General features: G+C 51.7%; 1 protein-coding gene across 1 annotated transcript; it reads right to left on the minus strand.

Moving 5' to 3' along the window:
* Positions 1–393: 393 nt before the first annotated feature.
* On the minus strand, positions 394–2,930 carry LOC149370527 (uncharacterized). The gene is made up of 3 exons (XM_089577939.1): positions 2,793–2,930; positions 1,308–2,645; positions 394–411 (listed from the first exon to the last, which is right to left on the minus strand). Exons 1-3 carry the CDS (start codon positions 2,928–2,930, stop codon positions 394–396), a joined length of 1,494 nt encoding a protein of 497 aa, XP_089434065.1.
* Positions 2,931–18,713: the final 15,783 nt, after the last annotated feature.

An 18,713-nucleotide genomic window follows, 5' to 3' on the forward strand; every position in this document is an offset into this window, starting at 1 on the left:
AGCAAATTAGCATGGAAGAGTCTGGGGCCCCCGGGCGTCTCGATGGTGTAGTCAGCTTCACCCTTCTTTTCCTTCACTTCAAATGGTCCCTTCCATTGCAAGAGCAATTTGTTCTTGTCGGTCGGAAGAAGAACCAGTACCTTATCGCCAGCCCTGAACTGTCGATCCTTCGTCTTTCGATTGTATATCGTAGCGTAGCGTGCTCCAGCTCTTTGCAATTCTTCGTGGGCCAGTCGACAGGTTTCTTCTAGTCTGTTCCGAAGGTCGAGAACATGTTGGTATGTAGTCTTTGACTCTTCATCCAGTTCTTCATTGGTCCAAAGTTCCCTGAGGATGGTTAGAGGGCCTCTTACCTGTCGGCCGTATAGAAGTTCGAAAGGCGAGAATCCTAGGCTAGCCTGTGGAACCTCCCTGTACGCGAAGAGTAATGGGGCCAGATATCGGTCCCAGTCGCGGGGTTTTTCTGCGCACATGCGCTTCAACATCGTCTTAAGGGTCCCGTTGAACTTTTCTACTAATCCATTTGCCATTGGATGGTATGGGGTGGTGTGCAATTGGCGTAATGATAGTAGTCTCGCTACTTCCTTCATGAGATCGGAGGTGAAGTTGCTTCCCCGGTCACTAAGTACTTCTCTCGGCACTCCGACGCGTGAAAAAATCTCGACAAGTGCTTCAGCGATTCGCTCGGTCTCGATGCTCGGCAGTGCCACAGCATCCGGATAGCGGGTGGCATAGTCCACTAAAGTAAGAATGTAACGATTCCCGCCTTTAGATGGGGGATGGATTGGTCCCACGACATCTATTGCCACTCTAGAAAATGGAGTTTCGATTATAGGTGGTCTTCCAAGCGGTACACGTGGTACCCGACCCTTTTGAACGGTCCTTTGGCATATGTCACATGAAGCGACGAACCTCTTAACGTCAGCGGAGATACCTGGCCAAAAGAACTCATCCAGTATCCTGGATTTCGTTTTTTCGCCTCCCAGATGACCGGCCATGATATTGTCATGTGCTGTCTGTAGGACTGTCTCTCGATATTTCTCGGGCACGACCAACTGACGTAGTTGCTTGCCTGTTCTGTCGGTATAAAACCGGTACAGAAGCCCCTTCTCCCATCGGAACTCTATGGTACTCTTCCCGTCTCGGCATTTCCTTCGTTTGCCCAGTTGTGAAAGGCACGTTCGCAGTGTTTTGTCTCGTTCTTGTTCTTCTCCATAGCTTCGCTCTTCCGCCGATTCTTTAGCAGCATCCGGAGTCTTCAACGATGAGAATTTTGTTCTCTGAGCCTTGGCTTGTGCGCGGGTTACCGCCGCCACACTGGCTTCTTCCTTTTCTTGTCGTTCCGATTTCGTTGGAGCTGACTGCTCTTCTTTATTTTCATTGAGACATTGTGGGTCTTCTGCCCCTCTAACTCCATGAATATTGCCCAAAATAAGATCGTACAAAGGATTTTTCATGCATAACGCCGTCACCTCTCCGCTGTAGTACGGTGTGTCTACCGTCACTCTAGCTTCGGGCAGAAATCGAATGGAGCCATCTACAAGGAATACCGGGCTCTTTCTTCCGGTAAGTTCGTCGTCTTGGACTAAATCTCTCTTCACAATCACAGTGCTGGTGCCTGTGTCGCGCAGCACGGAGACTGATCTTCCTGCCACCCTTCCTGTGAGTACAGGCATTCCCTCAGCAAGGTGATCAGGTCGGGGCCTCATGACTGCGTTAACTACTGGTATTTTCTTGCCGCTTTTTAACTCTACAAAGCCATTGTCGTCTTCTTCCTCCAGATGATCGCCCGAACGAGTCTGCATGCAGGATACCTGGGGAATGGACTTCCCTGGTTTAGGGCACACCGCAGATTTGTGCCCTTTTTGGCCGCATTTGAAACACGCTGTTGGGCTGCTTGTAGCACTGTTGCGGCAATTTGACGCGTAGTGTCCTACCTTGTTGCATAGATAGCACTTCGGTGGGGGTTTTGGACTGAATCGCGTATCGCGGTTGTCGGATTTCTGCGCGCTTTCTGAATTTGCATTCTTAATTTTGCTCAGATTCGTTCCTCCTTGGGCTTCAAGAAATTGGTCGGCGAGTTCTAGCATTTCAGAGAGGGTCTTGGCCCTTCTCTCCTTGAGGTACAGCGACAAGTTCGGGTGGCAGCTGCTCAGGAATTGCTCCTTGATGAGCAGCTCGCGGAGTGCACTGTACTCCTGGGCGATTTCCGACAGTTCTGTCCACCGATCGAAATAGTGGCTTAACCGCGCCACATATTGTGTTGCCGTTTCGCCGTCTGTGGGCTTTCCTGTCCGAAATTTGTCCCTAAATCCCTCGGTGGTGAGTCGGAATCGTTTAAGCAGAGCGGCTTTCACCTTGCTATAACTTGCTGCGTCTTCAGGAGACAGTCGCCCGAATACACTTAGTGCCTCACCGCTCAGACAAGTGCTAAGAACGGTAGCGCATTCACTGTCTGACCAATTCTGGCTCACCGCGATCCCTTCGAATCGCTTAAGGAATGCGTCCAGATCGTCCCTTTTTTCATCGAATCTAGGGAGCAACCTGCTGGCATCTATCCGGAAACTGCTACATTCTTCCCTAGTGCTATGCACTTCAGCTGAGTGGTTCGCAGCACGTTGCAGTTCCAGTTTCACGGCAAGCAGCTTCATTTCGCGTTCAAATTCTCTTTCTTTTTCTTTCTCGGCTTCTTCTCGAGCCTTCTGCCTTTCCTTTTCAACTCTCTCTCTCTCTTTTTCGGCTTCTTCCCGAGCCCTCTCTCTTTCTTTTTCGGCTTCTTCCCGAGCCCTCTGTCTTTCTTTTTCGGCTTCTTCCCGAGCCTTCTCTCTTTCTTTCTCGGCCTTCTCTCTTTCTTGGTCCACCCATTTACGCAGTCCAGCTCCGGACAACCCCATCTGGGTGCCCACCTCTACAAGCTCCTTTAAATTCATAGTTGGAGGCCGAACTCTACATCAAGGCAACTAATACCTCTCCACGGTGAACCTCATTAACCGCTTCAGCGCGGCACCTCACGGTATCGCTCTGCTGCTACCACTCGTTTACGACCTCTTCGTAAACTCCTTCCGACTCTTTCTCCGTTCTCTGTGCTTGCAAACACCAAACGTCCTGTCGCGGACGCCAGAATATATTCTCACCCTGGCTTCGCGCACTTTTAGTGGGAAGCTCCCAGACACCCTTAGAGCGTGTGGGGGTAGCGGTCTCGGACTCAAAGGAGATGCCCTCGACTCAGCGTGGCAAACTCAGCGGAGACCAGCCACCAAGTGACAAGAGGTTTTTGGGCGTTCGGTGCCCAGCTTTCGCTGGTCGCAAGCCAGAGAATGGGTCGGAGCCAAAGTTTTACAAAACAAAACAAGGTTTATATAGCAAAGAGACGATACAGAGGATTACACAATCACTAGTACAAGCACATACAAAGTGATTAACAAACGATGCAACTTGTGCAAAGTTAAATTAGAGAGAGAATACAATACAGAGGCAATATTGCACCTAAAGTGCACTAACGCAAGAGAGAGAGATAAACAAACAAAACACAATTTGTTCACCGGGCACTGCGGCAGTCCGACGACCAGAGTTCCATGACGATGCCGTCCCGCAGACTGGCGAACGTTGCCTCGTTGGTCCGTGGCTGGCCGAGTGGTGTTTTCCCCGGGAGTCGAACGGGCGCGCTTCTCCGAAGCTTAAACGGCGGTCCGGTCTGACTGATAGCGGTCAACGTCCTTCTTTATAGGCTCGCTCTCCCGTCTGTTTGTTGTTCGCGCCCGAGTAGGCGCGCACATACACGCAGCATTGGCAGTGCTGTCTCCCTTTCCTCTTCTCACCGGCCGCGCGTCCCCATTGGTCAGAGGTCGGGGGTCGCATCTCGAAGTTTCGAGCGTGTTCTTGAGCGGCGCCGACGCCGACGGGCGAGGAGGACGTGTCTTAGTGCACGCAAGGCTACGCCCTTTCCCCCCCGTCCGCCGTAGAACCGACTCGCATGTTCGAGAATAATCGGCGGGGATGACTCATTTCCTCGGCGCACGCCACGGCGGTGGAGAGAGAGGCACGCGCTCGGCGGGGCTTTCCCTCACCCCCGTCGGGCTCGCGCCGGCGAGACGCCGTGCGCGCGGCGGTTTTCTTTGTTTGTTCCGAAAATGCGCCGAATTTTGTGACACTGGGTCAAGACGTTGCACATTAGGTCCGCACTTTCCGGGACTTCCAGCGCCGTAAGGTTCCGCCCGTGAAGCCAGCCGGATTCCTCAAGCCCATTGAGCTACCTTCGCAAGCGTTTCAACTGGTCGGCATAGACTTGCTCGGACCCTTCCCTACATCAGGCTCCGGAAAGAGGTGGATAATCGTGGCCACTGATTACCTCACGCGTTATGCATAGACAGCATCTCTTACGAGTAACACCGCCATCGACGTAGCCCAGTACTTTGTGCATGAAATCGTTTTGCGTCGTGGTGCTCCATAAGTCTTGATTATGGACAGAGGGGCTGCCTTTTCCTCTAAGCTCCTGCATCATATTCTAGTTTTCAGTCACACCAGTGACCGTAGGACGACTTCTTATCATGGCCAATGTAACGGACTGACGGAACATTTAAACAAGGCGCTTGCAGACATGCTTTCCGTGTACGTGGACGTGAAACATAAGACCTGGGACGACGTCCTGCCTCACGTAACGTTCGCGTATAATACAGCCGTACAAGAAACCACCACCATGATACCATTTAGCGTCATTTATGGACGTCAGGTGATGACAACACTCGATGCAATGCTGCCTCATGACCACGACCACCCAACTGACGACGTTGCATCCTTCTTACAACGCGCCGAAGCTGCCTGTCAAATGGCACCGCTTCGCATTCAGGACCAACAGGGCCAAAACGTCTTTCTTCTTTCACTCCTACCTTCCTTCCTTCCCTTACGGCGCGGCTCAGGTGTCCGCCGAGATATGTGAGACAGATACTGCGCCATTTCCTTTCCTCAAAAACCAATTTACCAGGGCCAGAACGCGCAAGGATACAACCTACGGACGCGGCTTGTTGAATACCTCCCGGGTGACCTTGTCTGGGTTTGGTCCGCTATCCGACGACGCGGACTGAGTGAAAAGCTCTTGCGCCGCTATTTCGATCTTTACCGAATTGTGCGACGCCTTGGAGGCCCGAATTATGAAGTCGTCCCTCACGAGACTCAACAATATCGACGCCACCATCGCCCCGAGGTCGTCCACGTGGTTCGCCTGAAGCCCTACTACGAAAGGGCGCACTAACTCTCGTCGAGACCACTGCGTTCGTTTCGGCATTGCCTTCGGAAGAGGGGGGGCAGGGGGCTAATGACGCCCAGCGCTCATGCAGGCGAAAGCGCCAATCAAGAACAGGAAGAAGTGTGGTGCCTTGATGGGCTAAATGAGATAGCTGTAGGAAAAAACACCTATAACTACATTCGATCGTTCCTAAGGGACTGGACTGCTATCATTACCTTTCAGGGCATCACATCCGATGAGTTCCCCATGGGATGCAGAGGAACCCCACAAGGGGCTGTCCTCTCCCCATTTCCCTTTATTCTGGTAATGAGGGACCTTCCCCGCAAGCTTAGAGAGATAGCAGGCTTAAACATCAACCTCTACGCAGATGATGTAAATGCCTGGCTAAACAAAGGAGGCGAATCAGAAATGAAAGAAAAGCTACAGAAGGCAGCGGATATCATTAACGAGCATGCGAAATGCGTGGGTCTCAGCTGCTCTCCGCAAAAGTCTGAGCTATTTGTAGCAATGAGCAAGCGCAGTCAAAGGATACCGGCAATCGAGGTTACACTTGAAAATAGAACGATACCAATTGTCGAGGAAATAAGAATCCTAGGCATGTATATTAACAGAAAAGGGAAAAACAAAAGTACGCTAGACAAGCTCAAAGCGCAAGCTGAACTTGTCGTCAGAGCCTTCAGAAAGGTATCTAGAAGGGGGGAAGGACTCTCAGAGTCCAGCAAACTAAGACTCACGCAGGCCTTCATCGTTAGCAGGATATGCTACGCAACCCCATTCCTGAAAATAAACAAAACCGAAGAAAAGGCATTAGACACAATCATCAGAAAATGTGTCAAACGAGCGCTAGGGCTGCCCATTTCCACGTCCAATGATATACTGGAGAAAATGGGCCTGCATAAAAATTGGAGAGAACTGACTGAAGCGGTTAGAACATCGCAAATCGAAAGGCTAACATCCACACCCGCAGGAAGGAAATACCTAGAGCTAGCGAAATGGGCAACCGTAGATAGCACAGTGAACACCAGAACAGATCTGGGAAGAGAAATAAGAGAGCATCTTATTATCGCTCCCATACCTAGAAACATGCATCCCATCCACGACAAAGGCAGAAGGAAAAGCAGGGTCGCACAGCTGACTGCTAAGCTAGGCAAGATGCCACAGGGAACCGTGGCCTACACTGATGCCGCGGTAGGCACGCTAGGAGACACCGTCTCCGTAGCCGTCGGGGACTCAGGCAGAACGTTACGCGTTGTAAGACACCTTGACTTAAAACCCCTTGTGGCGGAGGAGGTTGCAATAGCGATCGCTCTAACTCAGCCAGGTACCAAATACGTAGTAAGCGACTGCAAAGCCGCAATTAGAAATTACAGCAAGGGACGCATCCACGAAATGGCGGCTAAATATCTAAAAGACTTTATCCCAGCCCACAATATTCTAATTATCTGGACCCCAGCCCACTCGGGTCTGGTTGGAAACGAGGCCGCCCACAGGCTCGCCCGCTCCTCTTTACCTCGGGGAGCCGTGGACACCTCATACGAATTCAGCACTAAAGAGGAAACCAATACCTTTAATAGCATCACAGACATTCAGAAAAAGAACAAAAGGATCTATCATCCTCCGGATAGATCGCTTAGCTCGGCTGAGGCCTATGACTGGAGAAGACTCCAAGCTAGAAACTTCGCATCCCCGCTCTGGAGGAGCTGGACAGGAGGTGACACGAGGGAGGATGCGGAGGTGTGCGAGTTCTGCGGGCATACCGCTACACTCGAACACATACTATGGAGATGCCCCAGTGCCCCAGGATATGGCAGAATCAATAATGCAGAGGAATGGGAGACCATACTCAGAGTTGCCGACCTTAGCATACAACGATACGCTACCCGCCTGGCAGCAGAAGCTGCGCGACTATACCGTTGCTAGTCTTCCAGCTGCGACGCTGCCCCTCCCCGGACGCCTGCGTGCGGACCCGGAGGGGCACGGGTCTTCTTCTGGCGGAAATAAAGTTTCTTCACTCACTGTGGAAGTGTTCTGTAAGCGCAGGGCCTGGGCTAAGCTACTGATGACCCTCAGTCGCTTAATACCAACGTCACAATATTAGCTTCTATAACACATGATTGCTGGAGACTTTGATCAGACATCGTATTTTCAGGAAGATTGGTGTTTTTTTATTTAAATGTTGGTCCACATGGTTGGGGCCCCTCGTAACGAACCTCAGGTACATTCCAGGGTTAGCATAATTTTAAACTAAAAAATGTCTTCCACGTGGTCAGACCATTTCCTAGAACCTCGCATAAGTATATTATCGCTCTTTGCACCCTTCCCACGTCATATCTTCCATCCCATTTCCGGTCTTCTCACCCTCTCCCTTTGTTCACCTTTTTTTTTCTCTCTTTTTTCTCCTAATCCCCTACTATCAGTTCTCGGAAACCATGACATTCCTGTTGCCCCTCCGCCCCCAACTTTTGGCTTTCTCTGAACTCGATCCATTTCCCACCCCCCTGCCTTGTCCTTCCTTGGAAATGCCCCGCCTTTCTTTCTCCTTCCAGTGCCAGCCTATTTTGTTTGCCTTGTTCTCATTTCCCTGTACCACGCTGACTAATCCTCTTATCTGAGCCTTACAGGTCCACCCAGCGCCTCCCCCCCGTCGCAGCCCCTTCAAAGCCTTTGTTCATTACACACCCCACGGATATAAGTTTTTCTACTATTGCTGCTTAACGAATCAAGATTCACCTCCCTCCCCTTCCTGACACGCATCTCCTTTCACACCCCTTTCCTTCCCCACCCCCGGGGCCTTCCTCCTCGGAGCGAAGGCCCTATTTAATCCCTGCCAATGATGAACGCTTTGCCCATACGAAGACAAGTCCCCTGGTCGAAACGTTGGCTCTAGCAACCTGAGGTTTTCCCCTCTCTTGTTCATTTTGTGATGGCCAAGGACCATCTACCACACCCTCTCTCTACCATGGACTCATCATAGTAGGAAGAACATAACTTTTGCAAATGATATATTTGTTTTCAATCTCAACAAATGCGAGCGCTTCGTTATTGCTTCCCAGTGCCACAAAATTGCCTATTGGTTGATCTTTACTATCTTTCACACTTGTTTTTCTTTGTCCTTTGATTGGTATATTTTGTGATACCTTTAAGCTTTCAAAGTCACGACTAGTTTCCTTTTGTCATCACCTCTTATGTCCCTGTGCAATAGTTTTTGGGACTGGCGTTTTTGATCAGACGATGTATAATGAACAGTAGGTATACGTTGATCGCAACGGGCACAGGACAGTGATATTTGGATAGATATGAGAGAGGCCTTTGTCCTGGAAGGGCCACAGTTAGGATCAAAGTGTTAAGGAGGACGCTTCACGAAGGGAGCTTCGTGAAGCCATTAAAGGCGGCTCATTCTGTCGTGACCAAGACGTGTTAGCAAATTTGTCCGTGTTTCAGATAGGTCGAAATGCTCGTGAGATCACCGCGCGCGAATTTTGACGGGTGTCCACCAAAGTATGTGAGACAGTTACTCCGTAATTTCCTTTCCTCAAATACAATTTTCATTTTCTTCATTGCGGCCCCTCTTTCTCTTTCTTCTTTCACTCCACTTGCTCCCTTCCTGTACGGTTCGGTTCAGGTGTCCATCGAGATGACAGGGAATTACAGCGCCATTTCCTTTCGTCCAAAAACGTTGCGTTCAAAAGGCAACGCATCGCGCCGAACGGGTGGTGGCGTTCCGTGGACTCCCTGGTAGCGCAACACGCTGTCGCGTTCCGCTCCTAAAGGCAAAGATAAAGCGTCATTAATTGGCAGTTAATTAATGCACCAACAGAATGTGAAGTGAACAATCACGTAGCAGAATACAGAACTCAGGCTTTCGCCTTTCACCCCTTTAGCCGCTAAAGTTCGTAATTTTTTTTGGTTCTCGGGCTTCCACACAAAAGAGGGCTTTTACTCTAAGTCAGAAGTCCTCAGCTCTTCGTGGCCAGAAAAAAAGCGAGATACGGACGATTCTCGCGACACGGGGGGTCGGCAAGGTCAGGGGCATACATCCTTTCTCAAACTTCATTCAAACGATGTGAAGCTCGAACCAAAGGAGCAGGCATGATTTCGCGAAGCAGGTGTGGAAGAAAGGCCGATACTTCTCTCTTGGAGCAAATGATTAGACCTGGGAAAAGCGTGGAGAGCAGCTCGAACCTTCGAGGAGAGCAGACGTGTGTCGCGCGCTCTTCCTTCGCCCGCCGCCTTGCGTCTGTCGCCCCGCAGTCGTGTGCGCCGCTCGCTCCGTCGAGAACGCGCTCGCGCGCTCGCCTGCGCCGCGCGCCGGCCGTCCACTCGGCTCCTGCGGGCGCTGCCTCTCCCTGCGTGTTGCGCGCGGCCTTGTGAGCGCGCTCTGCCGCCTCGTATACTTTCTGCTGTTGTGAACGCGACTTTCGAACACCGGGACGCTCCCAAGGATGGCGTCCAGGCCTGCGTCTCTCCGAGCCTGCGCGTCGTCTTCGTAGAGCGTGTTGCGCGTTCGGCCGGTCAGCTACCGAGACGCTCCCAAGGATGGCGTCCAGGCCTGCCAGGCCAATCAGCCACCGCGACGCTCCTGATTGGACGAAAAGGGTGGAGACTGTTCCGACTCTATTTAAGAGCTCCCGCCTCCTTTGTTCGTGTTATTCACTGCTGTGATCCATCTGGGCACGTAGCGTGCTTTTCGCTGCTGCTTAGAAATATGTAAATGTATACATGTATCTTTCTCATGCTGCTCCTAATCAATTCCCCGTCTCGTCATTGCTCCTGCCGGTCGGCGACAGCGGACCCTCGTCCCGACAACTGAGGAACCGCGTCTCAACAACTTGATGGCAGCGCTGGGATCGAAGTCAGCTCTTCGCATCGCCTCGCAGCAGATAGCAATTGCAAGAGCTCCCGCGTCGCTGTGATATGAAGCCACAGGTGACAGCAACTGGATGGAAGCTACGACACTGACGGCGTCAGCCATACAGAGAGGGTGAGTGCTCGATGTTTGCCACTCATTTCGCCAGACCGCACTAACACAGGCAGATGTTAGGTGTGGGAATTTGGGTATCTGGGAGATGAAATTTTAGCAATTATGTGCTTTGATCGCTTCCAGCTGGAGCTTGTAGTTTAGTGGGGATTAGCGGCACAAGGTGTGATCCGAGATGGATAAGTTCAAGGTACAGGACCTCCTTGAAATTCTGAAAAATCTCGGCATTTAAGTAGGCGCCACTAAAACAAGAGAAGCGATTTTGGACATTATGCGGGCAGAGGTGGTAACGGTCGAGGAGGCAGACGAGACATGGGAATTGATTAAGGAAAGCAAAGCGGCTGAGGAGGAAAGGAAGGCGACTGAAAAGGAAAGGAGAGCGGCTCAGAACGAACAGCGCGTGCTGGAACAGAAGCAACGCGATTGAGAGCGTCAGCTTCGGGAGAAGGAGCTTGAGTTAGCACGCCGACAACAGGAAATTGATGTAAAGAAACTAGACGCGGAGTCGGAGAGCCGAAGCCGGCGTCGCTCAGCCACCATCCTCCAGTTCAGGAGGGAGGCAAGCAATCAAAATCAAAGATTTCATGCAACCCTTCCAGCTAGGCGAGGACGTTGTAAGGTAGCGTGTAAGGTAGCGTGTAAGGTGCCGTGTAAGGTAGCGGACGCGATCTGGAGACTGAGAGCGGAAGAATCGGAGGATTATGAGACCACGAAGAGCGCACTTTACGGCTATTTCGGCATTCGTGGGAGGCGGACTCTCCAATAGTCCGCCTCTAATAATGTACCACGGGGGTACAACAGTGGAGCGGAAGAGGTTGTCCTTTACAATCTCACTCTATATTCTGTCCATGCAAGTCGTACGCATGGAAACCGCTCAACCCGAGGATCTTCCAACATCGGAAGACGACTACTTGGATGATATGGCCAAAATCTGGAGACGCCGGCAGAATACGAACGCTCCCAAGTTAACTGGCGCCGCCGCCCAGCACCTGGCGGCGGCTCGGTCCGCGCACGCACCGCAAAAGGCCGATTCACACGACGGTCCGTTCGCCCGCGGCCCGCGCACTACGTATTCATGCGTCAGAAAATTGAGAGGCGCGCTGACCAAGCCGCAAGCCGACAGCGCGCCTCTCAATGTGCTGACGCATGATCACGTAATACGCGGGCCGCGGGCGAAAGGACCGTCGTGTGAATCGGCCTAAAGGAGTGTCGGTGGCGCGGCCTTCAAGGGCGCAACATGCAAACCCCAGTGGCGGCCGCAGCAGACGCCGCCTCATGTTGAGCGGTTTCCACGAGTACGACTTGCATGGACAGCGGATCATAGCCGGTAACCGTATTGGGAGCCGCCATCGCCGGGGATCCCCAGCCGGGCCTGGCGAACACCAGCGAACGCCCCGCCGCCGTTAGGCTTAGCGCCGCGGCGGTGGGCGAAATCTTCGAAATCTCAGAATTTCGTCACAACTGGGCCCACCTTAATGAAAGTGATGCCCACTTGTGCCGCTGATCTTCGCGGAGACGATGGTGCCAAGATTCGTGGGGTGCGAGTTGACAGGTCGCAATAAAGAGCGATCATAAGCGGAGGCGATGTGCGCACGTCTTCTCCCTAAGCGCGCCCTCAGCCTCCCTCGTGTGGGCACTACGAGAAAACTGCAAGGTATAATTTTGTCACCGTGTTACGTGGCTCTGCAAGTAAGGTTACCGGCAGTATTTAAGTTTTGCAGTATGTTTTAAGTTGTATTATGTTTTAAGTGATGCTAAGTATGTAAAGTTTTGTGGCGCAAGTTTTGCAAATTTAGGACAGGTGTCGTAGCGTATGTTTTTGATATTTACGGTAGGACTCGTAGTGTTTGCCGTCGTGAAAGACGGAAAGGAGGACAGCAATTGAGCAGGTTGCAAACTGAGTACAGGTTGCGGCAAAAATTGAGTCTTTGTCTGGCATCTCGGTGGACTCCTCTCTGCCCAGGTGACGTCCGAGTTTGCTTCCACCTTACCGACCAACTCCAAACCAGTTATAATTTTCTATCTGTCTTGAAGTGTCACGCCTGATGACAACGCTTTGGAGAGGTCCGAACACTTGAACCTTGCATCCGGTTCACGTTTCTTGTTCGTTCAGGGAAATTTAAACCCGCCTGATGGCGATCGAGGACGGCGCCCGGTTTTCTTACAGTGGGTCCCTCCCACGTCGGCATCGCAGGCAATGAGGCTCCGGAGCAGCTAGCCGGGGCTGCCGAGAGCAGCGGCTCCCCCATCAATCCAGCTGTCGACCAGCTCGACTTCGCCCGCCCCGCTCTCTGGCGGGCTATCCAAGCCCTCCACCCGGATCCCCGGCTGGCCGCAGGGGACCGCTTCCTGAGGGTCTCCGATGGTCTACCACGAAGGGAGCGGACGCTCCTTCTATGGCTCCTTACGGGTGCCTCCTGGATGCAGTCCTGTCTCCATCGCCATGGAGCCGCCACGGTGGCTCAGTGGTCATGGTGCTCGGCTGCTGACCGAAAAGACGCGGGTTCGATCCCGGCCGCAGCGGCTTGAATTTCTTTGCAGGAGAAATTCTAGAGGCCCGTGTACTGTGCGATGTCAGTGCAAGTTAAAGAACCCCAGGTGGTCGAAATTTCCGGAGCCCTTCACTGCGGCGTCTCTCCTAGCCTTAGTCGCTTTGGGACGTTAAACCCCATAAACCAAACCAAACCATCGCCATGGCAGAGCCTCCTCTCCTGCCTGTTCCTCCTGCGAGGCCGACGAATCCCTGGAACACCTCCTATGCATCTGCCCCACCCTGGACGCAGCGCACATCTCTATGGTCCAAGACTACCGTGGCCTGGGTCTCCCCGCCACTACAGTCCAGGATCTTCTTCACCCCGCCCGCAGCCCCATCGCTGCCTTCAGGCTACTACTGGAGTTTTTCCAGGTGACAGGCTTGACCCCCCTCCTAGCTCCCCAGCTGTTTCCCTCTCCAGTGCCCCAGTCTCCGTGCACCATTCACCGTGTACTGTGCGATGTCAGTGCACGTTAAAGAACCCCAGGTGGTCGAAATTTCCGGAGCCCTCCACTACGGCGTCTCTCATAGCCTCAGTCGCTTTGGGACGTTAAACCTCATAAACCAAACCAAACCAAACCAAACAGTGCATAGGAGCCCTCCCCTCCCGGGTGAGCTGCCCCATACCCCAGATGAGCCTTGTCATAGCGACAACCACCGCACGCGGCGCCTGCGTTCCCCCCCCCCCCCCCTCACCCCGTCCCCAAGTCACCTCCCTGCTCCAAGCAGTGCCTTCATTCAGAAGATGGCAGAAGAGCGAGCGCATTCACCTGTATTAACAAGAAGAAAGCGTGCATTGACAACAACAGCGCTGAGGACCCAACCAGTGAAGAGGACATGGCTAGCATGCCCGTCAGCTGACCAGGGCAAGGATCAAGCAAGAACGAGGTTCCAGGGTATAAAAAGACCGTCCCCAACCGACGGTAGATGGAAAACTAGACTGCTGAGCTTGTAGCCAGACATCGCTCGTCTTTACTGAAGATATGCATGTAACGACTGAGCATGAATCAGACGACGACTCTTGTGATTTTCGCTCCGGTAAGTGTTTTCATAAGTTTTGCCAACTGGCTTTTCGCCAAATCTGATTTCGTGTTCCATGCACTTATCGCTGCGTTGTGCACAACTGCAACTGCGTTGTGCAATATAAACGGATATTACAGTGGAAAGCCCCTTCTGGTCATCTTATAATTGCAGCTTTTTGTTTTGTATCTGTCCTTCGAGGCGCATGGTTTATTGGTCTGTCCGAAGCCGCCGCGGTGGCTCAGTGGTTATGGTGGTCGGCTGCTGACCCGAAAGACGCGGGTTTGACCGCGGCCGCGGCGGTTGAATTTCTTTGGAGGAGAAATTCTAGAGGCCCGTGTACTGTGCGATGTCAGTGCACGTTAAAGAACCCCAGGTGGTCGAAATTTCCGGAGCCCTCCACTACGGCGTCTCTCATAGCCTTAGTCGCTTTGGGACGTTAAACCCCATAAACCAACCAAACCAACCAACCGAAGCCCAAAAACCAAGAATTATGTTTGTGCGATTCGACTTTCTAAAGGGTCGCACCTAGATGCATTACCTATTCTCCTCGATTCTTTAAATTGTATATATTTGATCCACCCACATGGTTCTCTTTGTGTATTTGCAGCTGAAGACTACGACAACTGCCATGTGAATGACGGCTTCGTCCACTACTTACGGTTCGAGCCGTGGGTACTAGACCGGCACGACATACCTATAGACTTCCATTGTCTACCCTAGCCATTGCAGTGGAATGACGAACCGCTGCAGTGGCTGGCCGACAGGTGCAATGAGTCGGAGGTCTCCGGCACTGAATAAGGGCTGCCGCTGCTCGACTGCTGTGACTATATAAACCGTGCCCGCGGACACTGCTGCAGTGCGGAGGACAACGCTTTGTCTGACGCCGCCCATGAAAGCAAGCCATGCCGTTGTACTCTGGATTGCCTACGGTCGTTCGAGAACAACGCGACGTGGGATGGGGACTGCTATGATGAGGACCATGGATGGTCTTCAGTGGGAGACTGATGGGGATGCGGCTTTGACTACCTGCAAATAAATTTTTCTTTTTTGAACGGAAGTGGCTTTTGTTCAGCCAGAGTTTACTGCGGAACAATGCAATTCGAATCTCTTGTAGAAACACGCGGCACGCTTCTGCCTTGCATTGATGTCGCGCTAAAGCTCACCCTTCTAGTTGGTGGCCAATATTGCGTACTCCTCTCGAACTGTGTTAACCAGTACAGGCAGCATTTTCGCGGCATGGCCTTCGCATGCGCCCAGCAAGTGGCACACGTTTTCGTGTTTCTCTTGTTTCTTGTGTGAGTGCGCGAGAGAGAGAGAGGTTCTTAAGAGACCCAGACTTAGGGATGCCATAGTGGAGGGCTTCGGGGGTTCTTTAACATGGGCTGAGATATCACAACACACGGGTGTTTTTGTATTTAGGTGGAGGCGAAATATGAAAACGTCCATCTTAAAGCCTACAAGCAATTCAGTCAGTCGTCGCTGCTGGCGTTCGAGTGGCTCGGAACAGATTTGACTGTGAGAGACGTCACTGCGTTGGCCAGCGACTCCAAAGAGAAAAAATCAAAAACTTGTGCCACTTGCAGGGTGTATGCGAAGGCCATGCGACGAAAATGCTGCCGATGCTGGCTAGTACAGTTCGAGAGGTGTTGGGCACCACCTCGCTGGATGAGTGGGCGGGCCATGCATTCCTTGCGTGAGCAACACTGAAAGATTTCTCTCGTAGGCTGCAACACCGTCGCGTGCTGCAGAAGACACGACTTCCAGAAAAGTACCGGTACATGGTTATAAAATGACGCTCTCAGTGTACACACGAAGGGGCTCCTGGCTTCAGCGATCATCGCGTATGTCAGCTGCTTTCTACGTCGAAAGAATCAGTTTACAGTCGCGTAGATGAATAAGACAGCCGTGTTTATGCAGACAATCCAATACGAAGATATACTCGCTTAGGCAATTTTGAAAAAATGAGCAGCGAACATCAAGGGTACAACCTGGGATTTGCAAAATTGCTGTGCAAAAGCAGAGAGAGAAGTCTAGGGATAGATGGAGAGCCCTTAGTTGATAGTGTCCGTAAATACGGCACACGCTCTTGAGGGGTTATTAAAAAAATTTCTCTCGCCATCCCATCCTTCCTCATATTCACAAGATAATTTTTTCTTGTGTCCAGCTGTGCTGATTAGAATGTTATCAAGTGAAAGGTTTCACCAGCGTTGCAACCGTGCCGAATGCCAGCGTGGAGGTTTGAACAGTCCAAGTGTGAAAAAATCAGGGGGCACTTTGACTGTCTAAAGTGCGTAGAGGCGAAAGCGTTCTCCGCACCACTTTGACTCCATCTGTGGCACTGGTGACGTCACATATAATTGAGTACTAATTACCAAGTGATGACAAATCACTAATTAATGGTTAATTACTGATTAATTCCTGAATACTAATTTTACTGCTAATTGATTACGCTTAAGCTTCTCCTTTAGGAGTGGTACGCGATAGCGTGTTGTAGCGCTGCCAGGGAGTCCACGGAACGCCACCACCCGTTCGGCGCGATGCCTTGCCCTTTGAACGCAACGCTTTTTGAGGGAAGGAAATGGCGTAGTAATTCTCAGTCATCTCGGGGGACCCCTGAACCGCACCGTATTGGAAGGGAGGAAGTGGGAGAGAAAGAAGACAAAGAGGGCCCGTAATGAAGAAAATGAAAATTGTATTTGAAGAAAGGAAATTCGCAGTAACTGTCTCACATATCTCGGTGGACACCCGTCAAAATTCAGGGGGGCACTTTTTTGACCTAAAGTGTGGTCACTGACTTCGCCTCTCAGTGGAACGCGACAGCGTCTTGCAACGCTGCCAGGGAGTTCACAGAACGCCATCGGCCATTCGGTTCTACGCCTCGCTCGTCGGTAAATTGGTTTTTGAGGAAAGGAAATGTATCTGTCTCTCATACCTCGGTGGACACCTAAACCTCGCCGGAAGGGAAGGGAGGAGGATGAGAGTGAGCGAAGACACCGTATTCACTAGACGCGCCTTTGTTCATGCCAAACCATCGAGCTCGCATGGCGGAGTTTATAGCATGCTCGTCTCGCACGCCGAAGACCGGGGTTCGATTCCCGAGCTCGACCAATTTCCTACTCGTCTTTATTTATTTATATGGCCTGACTAGAAAACTTAATTAGGCTAATTGGGTAATTAAGCAATTAACTAAGCTCAGTCCCACTTGGAGCATCACCAGAGTCCCGGCATCACTATACGATCCCTTGAATTGGTTGCATGGTTACTAGCCAAAGTACAATTGGCCCCGTTTGAAATTCGCGCACTGTGACGTCACGACCGTTTCCACCAATTGAAAAGCGTGACATTTTCTGTCGACAACTGCTGCTTACAACGATGAGACATTAAAGGCTTTCGCCTTAAAAATCTCTGCCTCTCCCGTAACCGAGAGTAGAATAAGCATGAAATGTTTACGGGCATAACACATTGGTTGTAGATGGTACTAGTCAAAATCTTGAAATGGGTCTAGTGTTCAACACACCACACCACACATACTGTGCTCTGGTCTATGTGAACGCAATCGTTTCCTGTGAGCGGCCGCGCATAATCATGGCGTTGTCGGCAGGGGCGAGCAGTCATCTGCTGTGGCGTATCGCAAAACGATCGATTTCCGCAAGACATTTCCTACTTCTCACTTCATCAGGCTCCATTGCTCGGCTTAAGCAGCTGTGACGGTGGCGGCATTGAAATGCAGGACAATGCAGAAGCGTACGCGGACACGACGAGACGCAGGCCTGACAAGAATGTATATGCAGCGCGTTCGAAATTGCCTAATGTGCGTAGAGGCGAAAGCGTTGTCCGCACCACTTTGCCTATGTGACACTGGTGACGTCGCCTCTGGATTACGTCACAGAATTGATGACGAAGTAATGACAAATTACAAATTAGTGACTAATTACTGATTGATGACTAAATACTAATTAACTGCTAATTAATGACGCTTAAGCTTCGCCTTTAGGAGTGGAACGCGACAGCGTGTTCTAGCGCTGCCAGACAGTCCACGGAACGCCACCACCCGTTCGGCGCGATATCACCCTTTGAGCGCGACGCTTTTGAGGTAAGGAAATTATGCAGTAATTCTCTGTCATCTCGGTGCACATCGGAACCGCACCGTATAGGAAGGGAGAAACGCCACCACCCGTTCGGCGCGATGCCTTGCCCTTTGAACGCAAGGCTTTTTAAGGAAAGGAAATGGCGCAGTAATTCTCTGTCATCTCGGTGGACACCCGAACCGCACCGTAAAGGAAGGCAGGAACGCCACCACCCGTTCGGCGCGATGCCTTGCCCTTTGAACGCAACGTATTTTGAAATGGAGGAAACGGAGCAGTAATTCTCTGCCATCCGGTGGACACCCGAACCGCACTGTACAGGAAGGGAGGAATGCCACCACCCGTTCGGCGCGAAGCTACCGGCGCTTGTATGCCGGTCCTGTAGGAGGGCTTAGAGAGTCTCGTTAAATCTCGTACGGTGCCCGGATGTTCTCGTTTCTGTGCCCGGATGAGTGGAATTCAGTGCCTGGATGTTGGCTCTCGGTCTCGACGTGACGTTACTACACTGCCAACGACGGGAGCTAAAAGCATTTCGGGCTTAAAAACCATCTGGGTAGTGTGAAGTGAATCTTTAGTGTGAAGCTTTAGTGAGAGCTTTCTGATCTCACCTGTTGCGAAACTTCCCCTAGCAATGAGAGAATAAACATTTATCGAGGTGGAAGAAGAAGGTGGTTGCAGCAAAGCAGGTATAGTCCTCAGTCCAGAACCTTCAGTGGCTCTACTCGGCGCGCACACTAGAGTCCCAAAGGGCTCTAGTAAAGCGTGCGGGAGACGGGGCCGCGTCGTGCGGTGTCCCGGACTAAGGATACCGACCATGCAGCAGGGTTTTCTGACCCTCAAACTCTCTTTGAG

The sequence above is a fragment of the Amblyomma mixtum genome, chromosome 1 (genome assembly GCF_055824585.1).
Source record: "Amblyomma mixtum isolate Tamu chromosome 1, ASM5582458v1, whole genome shotgun sequence".
Taxonomy (NCBI): domain Eukaryota; kingdom Metazoa; phylum Arthropoda; class Arachnida; order Ixodida; family Ixodidae; genus Amblyomma; species Amblyomma mixtum.